The sequence below is a fragment of the Auxenochlorella protothecoides genome, assembly GCF_000733215.1.
Source record: "Auxenochlorella protothecoides strain 0710 unplaced genomic scaffold scaffold95, whole genome shotgun sequence".
NCBI lineage: Eukaryota > Viridiplantae > Chlorophyta > Trebouxiophyceae > Chlorellales > Chlorellaceae > Auxenochlorella > Auxenochlorella protothecoides.
In genome coordinates this window covers 1-10796 of record NW_011934122.1, presented here as the reverse complement: position 1 = coordinate 10796, position 10796 = coordinate 1, and the positions used below count along the sequence as shown (strand labels likewise).

Here is a 10796-nt window from a genome sequence, read left to right as displayed (position 1 = left end):
CTCGAAGCGAGGGCAGGTGGCCATGCAGAGAACTCTCTGGGGCCGCAGGTACCTGCACATACCTCCACCCTGCAACACTCGGCATCCCCTTGACCCCTCGTCTCCGCAGGTTCGACGTCATCCGCACCATCCGATCCCGCTGGCCAGGCCTCATGCTCCCCGTCATCATCCTGTCGGCCTCCTGCTGGGAGAAGGCCGTGGTCGAGGGTCTCCAGGCGAGTGGTGGTGCTTGGGCTCTGGATCGCCGTGCAGGATGCAGGGTTGGTACATGTTGGATGCATTACACCCTGTTTTGCTCATCACAAAGGCCCACCGCGCCACCCAGCATGCCTCTGCGGCAAGCCGGCGTGATTCCTGGGGGTGCGCTGGGCTCCCACAGAAGTACGCTCCATCAAACTGGCGCCCCTACCCTTCCAGGCCGGCGCCAACGACTACCTGCCCAAGCCGTTTGGCTGCTTCGAGCTCATGGCCAGGATCGAGGCCCAGCTGCGCACCCACGAGTTCATGGCCGAGGCCTGTCGCCAGGCCCGGCCTTCGGAGGCCCGGTCCTCCGAGGGAGGGAGTGGGGGCAGCGGGTCAGCCAGCGCCAACGGCGTCTGCTCCCCCGACTCCTCCAGCGACGCGAGCTACAACTGAGCGGGGTGGAGCTGGCAGGGGCCAACATGTCAGCATCTGACTGTGGTACCCTCGGGCGGGGTGCCCGAGGGTACCACAGCCCCCTTCCTTGTGCATCCGTACATTCTGCTGTACCCCCAAACCAACCAAGTACCCTCCTCCATGATTGACTTTTCCATGTACCCCAGCGGCAAGTGCCTGTCACATCAAGGAGCACCCTCAGTGTCCTCCGGATGGTCTTTGCCATGTCCCGAGGCACCACCTTGGCCGCACATCATTCTGTGTGAGTTTTCCAGTCTCTATTCAGCCTCTCAGATTGGCTTTGCCTCTCGCTTGAACCTAGTGCCCGACTCCAGCACGCCAAGCATGTTCTTTTTGCATCCTCCCCCTGGTACCCCCTTCTCCCAGCAAGAATGAGCAGGACGGTTTGCATGCCTCGCAAAGACCGACTCTTTCCTTCTGCGTGTACTCAGCTGTTTGTAAGAGATGACGTGCGTGATTGGGCTCAGCCAGACTGTGTTTCATTGAGTCAATGCAGGTACCTGTTGCATGGAGGCTTGCATGACATGGAGCATGCTGAGCTCTGATTGCGGTTGAAGTGGTGAGCTCACGTTGCAAACCATCTCCAAGCACCTCGTGGCGACCCATACCGTTAACCTCCAGACTCTTCATATCCTGCATTTACCGCGCTACTCTAGCCATGCACTCCATCGCCATCAACCCCACCCCTACCCTTTTCACATCGCACCAGCACCGACTTCACCTGACACCCAGTACGCGAAGCCGCCATGTGGGTCCCCGAAAAGCTGTAGAAGGGTCCCCAGAGCCAACTGAAGAGGTAAATGGTAGCCGTGCTGTTCAATGCGAGCCGGCATGAAGGTCAGCTTGATTGAATCCCCTCGCAAACCTGGACGCCTCATTGGACATCCTCTCACCCTTGCTGCAGAGCGCCACTGAGGGTACCTCCAACCGATGCGAGACGTGCGGTGCTCCTACTGACGCAATTCCTTCTGGGTGAGTCACCTCGCCATTGGAGTGATCTTGCTCACTACTGGCAAGGTTGCCCCACAGCCTCAGTCAGGGTCTCAACCAGCTCCACCTTACCATACCATCCCTCTTACAGCTGTGACCGCATGGGCCGCATAGTGGGTGGCTTGGGCTCAGTGCCTGGCTTCTCCTGGTTTCCACTCAAGGCATACAGGCCCTGCCCAGCAGCCGCACAGGCGGGGGTCCAATACACAAGGTGAGGGAGGGGAAGCTTGCAAGATGCTTGGTGGGAACCCCTTGGGTTGTAAAGTGATCACATCTTTCAATATATAGAAACCTGGTGTTGAAATCTGGAACACTATGCATGATCTACACCACTGAATCTCAGCAGTGATCCTCACTTGCTCTCTGCAGGAAGGGTCAGATCACAGACGATATTTTCAGGCCTTCAAAGTGAGAAGAGTGCAAGACCAACGAGGACCATGTCCAGCATCCATGCCCAGTCGTCCGCTCCCATGTGCCGTTATTGTCCCCCGACCGATGCGCTGAATGTTACGAAGAATTACTCCAGGAAGGAGAGACTGCCAGGAAGTGCTGCCCGCTGGGTAGGATCCGTCGCGATCATGGTTGATACGTTTAAAAGTTCATTCATCACCAAGATCGACATGGCCAGCCTTGTCCGTGGAGCATCTTGTGCACCCCTTGGTGCACAAGTTCTGCATAAAATGGAGTATGGTGCTTGGCAGCTCCATGCCATGGTAGGATCGTGCAGTCTGTGCAAGGGCCCGACCATGCATATCCCATGTCGAACCTCGTCATGCGCGAGTGAACAGAGCACCCCTCGGCTGCACCGATCCCTGGCATTGTCACCGGAATTCAGCAGCCAAGGCTCAGCAAAGAAATTGTGTACCAGCACGGGCCCTTATCTAGGAGGCAGGGACCCGAGCAGGAGGCAGGCCATCAAGCATGCCATGGCAGCCCCTGCAGCCATTCTACTGGCCCAGTTGGCCGCTCCCAGCTCCTCCCACGCCTTCCCCGGCTTCAAGAAGGATCTCACCTCCAAGCGGCGGGTCAAGATCCCCGAGTCCGAATTCAAGGCCGGCCCTGAAGGCCTCAAGTACTACGACGTCTCGCCCGGCAAGGGGCCTGAGGCGCATGAAGGCCAGCGAGTCGTCGTCCACTTTGATGCCAAGTGTGTTTCTGGGGGATGGAACTGGGGTTGGTGGTGTGGCTCTGGCTTTTTGGATGTTGCAAGCCGCATACATTGGTTCTTGGCCGCCTGTTCCATGCTGCCCACTGCCTGCATGTTCCTCTCGAGCAGTGGGCCCCAGCAGTCGACATCACCTCCCCATACCTTCCCACGAAACAGGTGGCGTGGCATCACCTTCATCACCAGCCGGTGCGTCCTCGGTGTCTTTGTGGGGGTCAGGGGTCCTGAATCTCTTGTGCAGGGAGCAGTGACTCAGCCCGGCAGCTGGTGGACTGTCGCCAACACACATCGCACCCACCTCCCTGCAAACCCTCCACACAGCCAGGGGCTGGGGGTGACTGGCGGCAATCCCCTGGGGTTTGATGTGGGCGCGCGGGGCGCTGGCGGGACCCTGAGGGGTCTGGACCTGGGGGTGCGAGGCATGCGGGTGGGCGGCCAGCGCAAGCTCATCGTGCCGCCCAGCCTGGTGGGTGTTGGTGATTCCATTGTTGTACCAGCTGGTGGAGAGGCTACTCCCATATGTAACAGGCCTGCCATTGCGACGGGACGGCACTGCACATGGGTATACCTGCGAGGCCTCGAGGTCACCAGAGGTCTGCACCGGGCACTCCCAGCCGCGTTTTCTGTGCAACCTCCCTCCAACCCCTCTCCCAATCCCTCCCCCACTAAAACATAGGCGTACGGTGACCGGGGCGTTGGTGAGGTGCCGGGGGGCGCCACGCTCGAAATCGACGTGGAGCTGCTGTACATCAAGACCAGCGCCCAGGGTGCCAGGGTCAAGCTTATCGAGGGGTGAGCCCCTTGAGGCCGGCCTAATGCTTGCCACAGGTGGCATGACCCTCTCCGGCGCTGTACAGTTCTGCTGTGTGCTTGCTTGTACATACATCTGAGCCATCGCAGAGAGGGGGTGATGCCCGGAGATGAACGAAGAACTGTGTGCAACTTTCTCAGTCCCACCCACAGTCGCTGGGGCCAGGTGTGGTGGTGTCCACCTGCAGGCACCGGGATCACATGAAGGGCGCCACCTCCTTCTCCCTGAAGGCCAGGTCCTCGGCACAGCCATGCTTCAGCACCAGCCGCCGCACCTCGTCGCCGTTGACGGTGTTCTTCTCCATCAGCAGGTCCGCCACCCTGCGCAGAGGATTTTTTTGTGTATTATGGGGGGGGATGGGTGTGGATGAATGTTATTCATCAGGCCACAGGGTGAGACAGCGCATCCTGGATTTCGTTCGCGAGTGCAGCCGGTGCCGACTTGCGCTGACCACAGCGCACGACGGCGGAGACACACACACGCGCACGCACACCTCCCTGCCAACAAACTCCACCAGTCGCCCCCGTACGCACGCTTCGATGGCCGCAAAGTTGCGGCGCACCATGGCCAGGCTGGCCGTGTAGGCCCTGGTCATGACCTCGGAGATGGTGCGGTCCACCGTCTCCGCCACGTCCACGGGGATGAAGCGGGTGACAAACAGGTCCATCTCGTCGCCGGGCCTGTGGTTGGTAACGAGAGGGGAAGGAACAAGGGTGTCCTGGAGGCACGCAGAGATGGGAGACTGCTGTCTTTCCCAATGGATCATATTCAGTTACCACCCCCTCTCAGAAGACAACCCTGCGCCCGCCCCCCCCCCCAACCAACAACATCCACAGCTCACCCGTCGGGGTGGGCCACCAGGCGCGGCCCCACCGCGGATGTCATGGCGTTGCTGACCACCATCTTGTTGGCGATGCGGCGCGCCATGGCCACGCGGCGTTGGCACAGCGTGCTCATGCCCTCGGCGCCGTAGGCCGCCTCCTCCGCGGCGCGCCCCGCCAGCACCAGCAGCATCTGCTCCTCCAGGTAGCGCCGCGTGTACACGTGCGTCAGCTCCCGCTGCTCGCTGTTCTCCACCACGGTGTGGCCCAGGGGGTACGTTTCGCGCACCACGATCGTGGCCTTGGTCACGGGCTCGATGGCGGGCAGCAGCGTGGCCAGCACCGACGTGGCGCCCTCCACCAGCGCCAGGCGCCGCCGCGCCACGTCCGAGTAGGGGCTGCGCGTCGGGCCCAGCCGCTCCAGCTCCAGCGCCCGCTCCATGTCCTCCATGGTGATGACGGAGTGCGCCTGCGGCGGCGGGGGGGGAAGGGGGGGGGTGGATTCCGTTTGTGTGGAGGGGGGCCGATGGGGACGTGGGGATGCAGGTGCCCGTTTGAGAGTGGGTACGGTGCCACGGCAGGCCGGCCCCTCGTCCCACCCGCTGCCCGGCGGCGGTGGCGGCCATGTTGACCAGGTTGGCCAGGCGCGCGCCCGAGTAGTTGCGCGTCTCCAGGGACAGCGCGTGCAGGTCGATGCCCGCCGCGTCCCACTCCCGCCGGTCCAGGTGCACCCGCAGGATGTCGATGCGGCCGTGGAAGTCCGGGACGTCGACGTAGACGATGCGGTCGAAGCGGCCGGGGCGGATGAGCGCGGAGTCCAGCACGTCCTTGCGGTTGCTGGCGGCCATGACGATGACCTGGGCCTCGGTGGAGAAGCCGTCCATCTCCGTCAGCAGCTGGTTCAGGGTCTGGTCGCGCTCGTCGTTGCCCTGCGCGCCGCCGCGTGTGCGCCCCACGCTGTCGATCTCGTCCACGAACAGGATGGCGGGGGCCATGGAGCGCGCCGTTGAGAAGAGGTCGCGCACGCGCGCGGCGCCCACGCCCACAAACATCTCCACAAACTCCGAGGCGTTGATGGACAGGAAGGCCTCTCCCGCCTCGCCGGCCACCGCCCTGGCGGGTGGGTGTTGGAGGGCATGGGTTTGGAAGGGGGTGGGAGGGTGTGGCAGCCAGGTTACGGGAGGGATGGTGGAGAGGTAGGGGGGGTGGGGGTGGGGGTGGGGCTGGCACTGTAGATTCGCAAGAGCATGCGCACGTGGCAGGTAGGTGCTCGGCACCTACCCTCTCCAACCTGGTGTCGGCCCTTGCGCACCTGGCGAGCAGCGTCTTCCCTGTGCCGGGGGGTCCGCACAGCAGCACGCCACGCGGCACCTTGGACCCGGAGGCCTTGAATCGCGCGGGCCTCGTGAAGAAGTCCACCACCTCCTGCAGCTCAAACTGAGTGGGAGATGAAAGCGCAGGGTGAGGATTGAGGTGGCGGCTTTGATGATGTGGCTGCTCATCGGAGTGACGTTGCAGGACCTCTAAACCTTCCCACCCAGAGCGAGGCCCGCACACACAGTCCCACCTTGGCATCCCCAATCCCTGCCACATCGTCGAAGAAGATGGTCTCCTCGTCCGAGTACTGCAGCTTCACGCCACGAAGCTGCCGCTGCGCCTCCCGGATGCGGCGCTGGCGCTCGGGGTCCCTGCAGGTCCAGGCATGATCGATCGAACATCAACGATCCTGCTGCAGGTTTGGGGGTGGCTCATAGAGCGGCACCCGCACAAGTGTTCTGAGGGATGCGGCAATGATGCCCAGGCCCTCCACACCCAAGATCCTGCTGAACGAGGAATGGAACCTCACCATCCCTCCTGCTGCTTCACTCAACCATCCTCCCCTTCCCCCACCCACTGACATGGCACGCTTGATGCGCACTGTCTTCATCTTCAGCATCTCCTCAGCCTGAGCATTGGGGTCCTCGCTCTTCACGTCGGCGGCCAGCTTCTGGCGATACGCCTCCTCGTCCGCCAGCTGCGACTCGCCCTGCATTTCGTGGTTGACCCGGATCCTGATTCATCATTTCTGCAACAAGATGGGCAGAGCATCCTCCATGCAGCCCCATGCTTCAACACGCCATCACCTCACCTGGGCATTGTAGAATACGCCCTGGTCGTTCACACCCAGCTCCTCCTCTGGTGAGGCGGAGGGCTCCTCTGCATCCTCTTCTGTGATGCCGGCCCTAGCTAGCACCTTGAGGATCTGTTGTGGCAAGGAAACAAAAACAGGAAGGGTATGATTAGGTTTCTTTGTAGAGTTAGGCGCCCAAATCTCAACAGCTTAACATCTGACCAACAACTTGAAGACCAAGTCATGGTGCATGCCTTAAGTTAGAGACCTCCCACAACCAATACCTCTGGCCACCTACCTCTTTCCTGCTGACGTCCATGGCAGCTTCCTTGAACCGCTTCTCCATGTCCGTGGCCGACCGCCCCTGTTGATGGATAATGAGAATGATTGCAATTTGAGTAATTGTCACTGACACAGTACTGCCCCGCGCTGCAACCTCTCCTTGGGCCATAAAGTACGCGCTTGTTAATATCAGCACCCTCACCATGCCATGCTGCTTCAGGATCTCGCCCTCCATGTCGTCCATGAGCGTCTGGCGCTCCCGCTCCCGCCTGTCCTGCTTCGCCTTCTCGCGCAGCTTCTCGCGATCGTCCGCGTCTCCCTGCACAGAGGAACAAGGGGTAGGTTTTGGGTTTAGTACCCCTCAAGGTGAGGAGGTGTGGAAAGCTGGGCCCATTCTCCCCGCACATGAGCATCCAGACGACCCGCCCTGACGCCTGGCACCCCTGATGTCCTCCCAGGCCTGGTAAGCAATGAAAGATGGGGGGAACAACCCATCAGTACCCCTCCTCTCCCTCCTCTCCTCCCTCCCCAATCCTCACCTGCCGCTGGCGCATGATGTAGGTTCCCAGGTACACCAGGCCGATGGCGGCCAGCCCAAACCAGCTGCTGAAGGTGCGGATGAATCGGGGATCAAACCCCTGGCGGGGGTTAATCTCGGTGGGCAGCGGCACCACGCCCACTTTGCTGGCGGTGACGCCATGGGTCTCCATGGCATAGGCAACCCTGCATGGTGGTGGATGTGCGTGTGGGAGGTGCTGGGACATTATCGTCGGAGACAGGGATCATTATCGATGTGGCGAGAGAGGCGGGTCAGAGAATTCGTGGCCGGTACCCAGCACCAGCATTCCTCTCCCAATTCCCGTGAGCTTGCTTTGTGAATGCAAGCCCCAGCCAACCCTCTCCTCCCTCTCTCCATCCCTCCCCCTCACCTCATGTCATCCTGGTCGATGGTAGCCTCGCCCACAGTACCATTGCGGTACACCACCAGGCACTTCCCAGGCAGAGCCAGCACATTTCGGCCCATCTGGAAGAACTTGACCTCCTCCACCCTGTCCATCCGGATATCCTCCAGGAGCTGGGGGTAGGCGACCACCTTGGTGATCTTGGGCACCTCCCACTTGGCGTCCATGGCGACCTGGGGGGCGGCCTGCGGCGAGGAGGCCTGTCGCACCGCGGCAGTCGAAGCCTTGCCTGCGCTCGCTCGGGCCTTGATGGAAGTCGCCTTCAGCAGGTGGGAGGTGGGAGGGGCCGCGGCCTGGACTGCGGTGGCCGCCCCGGACTGCTGCGGCCCTGATCCCTTGCTGACGGAGCCTGTGGCTGCATCCTTTGCAACAGCCTTCTTTGCAGAGGGTTTCCCATTCTTCCCAGCCTTCTTGTCGTTGGATTTGCTGGGTCCGGGGTCACCAGAACCAGTAGATCGCTTGGCCTGCACTTGCAGGGGTCCATGGAGAACTATGGAGGCCTGTGTGCACATCTTCCTGGCGGCGATTCACCATGTCTCCAGCCTTCACCTCCGCACCTGGGCTGCAATGTGCTTCCGCGAAAAGGGAGACCGGCTCCCAGCAAGGAAAACACCCTTGGGAACCTGAGCAGGGATGGCGTATGAGGCCTCGAGTGAGCAGAATGCGCGCATGAACCCCCCTCCGTGAGTTTAAACACATCGCATCCAAGCATTGCCCGCCACAGCATACTTGTTGCAAGGAGCCCAGGCATGTATTGGGGACACCCGTGGGAGTCGGGCTCATGCCTGCTGCCGTCGCCCAGACGCCTCAACACCCCGGTACAGTATTCCAAGGATATATCAACGATTCCGATACATCACGCAAGCGTCTCTGGCCTGGGCTGCGTGCAAAGGTATGCATCTATGCATGAAAATTATCCTCGCCCGGTGGATCCAGAGCACGCCCAGCAGGGCCCCCCCCCCCTCGCGTGGAGCTCCCATCCCTGCTTGTGACCGTGAGTGCCATTCCGAAGGGACACCATCTATAAGATCGAAGATTGCCTGATGACAACGCCCGGTGGGGTAGTGTTCAAGCGGTGGCAGACCTGGGGCGCAATTGGCCTCATTACCTGGGCCGGAGCTCTGCAGGCATGTTCGGGGGGGGGGGTGTGGTGCGCCGACTCCTTGGAATCACCCTTGAGTAAGTCTTAACATTCAGAAACCCTCTCATGATTGCAGTACCACATGTGGCAACTCCAGAAAACAGCCGAGTTTCAGAGCGCCTTTCCCACTGAGGAGGCCCCCGTCCAAATGTCGCTGCGCCTGAGGAAGGGGGAATGACGGCCGGGACGGACCCCTACGCCGTCCTGGGGGTAGACCCCAGCGCCAGCCAGGAGGCTCTGCGCGCGGCGTTCCGCGCCGCGGTCCTCCGCCTGCACCCCGACAAGGCGGGGCCCGGCGAGGCCGCCGCCGCCGCCTACGCCGCGACGCAGGCGGCCTGGGAGACGCTTGGGGACCCCGCATGTCGGGCAGCCCACGACGCGTCCCGGGGCCTGGCGGCGGGCCGCAGGCACGTGCAGGTCCAGGTGCAGCTGCGCGCAGCAGAGATGGGGAGCGAAGAGTACGGCGGCGAGGCGTGCCTGGTTTACCCCTGCCGCTGCGGGGACCTCTTCCTGCTGCCCCTGTCCGATCTGGGGGCGCCGGGAGAGTTGGTGCTGGTCCCCTGCAGCTCCTGCTCCCTGTTTGCCCAGGTCCAGACCTGATGGCGGTGGGTGGCTGGCGTACTGGCGTGGTGGTAGACGCGCACTTGGTGCGCAGGCCAGCGGCCTCTGCGTTGTAATGGTTCCCTCCCCATCGACGACCCCAGTTGCTGGGGACCTGCAGCGATGTGCGTGCGGACATGATGTATGATGAAAGATTCACAGGGGTCTCTGTGAAATCTGTCCTTGGAGCACGCCATCCATCTTATTGTACAGGAAAATCGCATGGCGTATCGTGCTTTCAGAACCGGTGAACAGGAACCTCACAGTGATGGGCCTAGATGTGGGTATTCCATGCACCACAGAGCATGCGCAGCAGGGTCCCTCCACACATGCGAAAGTCTTCATGGCCTGGCCAGGCACACCGATGTCGATGGAAACAATCCACTGGTATACCAAAGTCTCATGTCATGTGGCCCTTCAAGGGCGAGAAGCCCCTGACAGAGGAACAGCAGGCTCGATTGCGACGTAAATGTGGCTTGATGGTGGTCACCCTCCGCAACTGCCTCGCTGCCAATAAGACGAGGCCAGGGACCTGCAATAATCTAGACACACAGGTGGGACAACATTCGAATATATAAAAGCATTGCTTCATTCTTCGACGCCTGGACGTGGAGCCGTAGTTGCGGTTCGACGACGACATGGAAGCGCCAGCCCCGTCGCCCCTCCAACCCCCACCCAGGTCGTACACTGTTACGCGGAGGTACTGGACCCCGCCCTGGCCGCTGCGCACGAGGATTGTTTCACCAAAGCGGTGAATAGCCGGCGCGACCCGCCCTACACCGCCTGCCAGGGCCAGGCCCAGGCCATGCGCAGCGCGCTGGCCAAGCGCAAGCTCTACCCCTTTGCCGACCGATGATGGGGCATCTGGGATGGGCAGCCGGCAGAACAATTTCCTATTTATTTGCAGTCCCATGTAAAAATTGACGCACGATCATACGGGGTGTAGAAGGGCAGACGGCCTCACTCCAGGGTGTACCCCCCCTGCTTGCGCTTCTGTGCCGGGCCGGGGCCGCCTGCATGCTTAGGCGCGCTGCCCTTGGCTGCGTGCCCGGCGTCCTTGCCCCCTCGCGCCTTGCCCGTGTGCCCTTGCTGCCGGGGAACTGCGTGCTGCCGCTCCTGTTTCCTCTTCGTCGACGCCACCAGGCTCGGACGCTCCCTGCACCGCGCAGTGATAGAGGAGTGTGAGCGCCGCTGGCTGCCTCACGCAAAGGCTGGGTCAAGACCCAGCACGACATCTGCCCATCTGCCGAAGAGCAC

General features: G+C 61.7%; 6 protein-coding genes across 6 annotated transcripts in view; 5 read left to right on the top strand and 1 right to left on the bottom strand.

Moving 5' to 3' along the window:
* Window positions 1-636, top strand: part of F751_6719 (Non-motile and phage-resistance protein) — a gene marked incomplete at both ends in the record, with an annotated part of 5284 nt that extends 4648 nt beyond the window's left edge. The window contains 2 exons of the mRNA XM_011397242.1: window positions 110-225; window positions 380-636. Coding sequence (XP_011395544.1) covers window positions 110-225; window positions 380-636 — 373 coding nt within the window. The remainder of the gene's footprint in view (window positions 1-109; window positions 226-379) is intronic.
* Window positions 637-2573: 1937 nt separating this feature from the next.
* On the top strand, window positions 2574-3608 carry F751_6718 (Peptidyl-prolyl cis-trans isomerase FKBP18, chloroplastic; the record flags this gene model as incomplete). Its single annotated transcript, XM_011397241.1, has 4 exons — window positions 2574-2827; window positions 2972-3001; window positions 3134-3278; window positions 3489-3608. The coding sequence occupies 4 exons, from the start codon at window positions 2574-2576 to the stop codon at window positions 3606-3608; spliced, it is 549 nt and encodes a 182-aa protein (XP_011395543.1).
* Window positions 3609-3732: 124 nt separating this feature from the next.
* On the top strand, window positions 3733-3993 carry F751_6717 (hypothetical protein; the record flags this gene model as incomplete). The annotated part of the gene is made up of 1 exon (XM_011397240.1): window positions 3733-3993. The coding sequence occupies one exon, from the start codon at window positions 3733-3735 to the stop codon at window positions 3991-3993; it is 261 nt and encodes an 86-aa protein (XP_011395542.1).
* F751_6716 (ATP-dependent zinc metalloprotease FTSH 1, chloroplastic) lies at window positions 3820-8310 on the bottom strand (the record flags this gene model as incomplete). The annotated part of the gene is made up of 12 exons (XM_011397239.1): window positions 3820-3943; window positions 4157-4303; window positions 4465-4913; window positions 5044-5557; window positions 5757-5881; window positions 6012-6132; window positions 6343-6470; window positions 6573-6686; window positions 6853-6918; window positions 7039-7155; window positions 7376-7559; window positions 7766-8310. 12 exons carry the CDS (start codon window positions 8308-8310, stop codon window positions 3820-3822), a joined length of 2634 nt encoding a protein of 877 aa, XP_011395541.1.
* Window positions 8311-9113: 803 nt separating this feature from the next.
* Window positions 9114-9539, top strand: F751_6715 (DnaJ-like protein subfamily C member 24; the record flags this gene model as incomplete). Its single annotated transcript, XM_011397238.1, has 1 exon — window positions 9114-9539. The coding sequence occupies one exon, from the start codon at window positions 9114-9116 to the stop codon at window positions 9537-9539; it is 426 nt and encodes a 141-aa protein (XP_011395540.1).
* Window positions 9540-9946: 407 nt separating this feature from the next.
* Window positions 9947-10395, top strand: F751_6714 (hypothetical protein; the record flags this gene model as incomplete). Its single annotated transcript, XM_011397237.1, has 2 exons — window positions 9947-10093; window positions 10219-10395. 2 exons carry the CDS (start codon window positions 9947-9949, stop codon window positions 10393-10395), a joined length of 324 nt encoding a protein of 107 aa, XP_011395539.1.
* Between the last annotated feature and the right edge of the window lie 401 nt (window positions 10396-10796).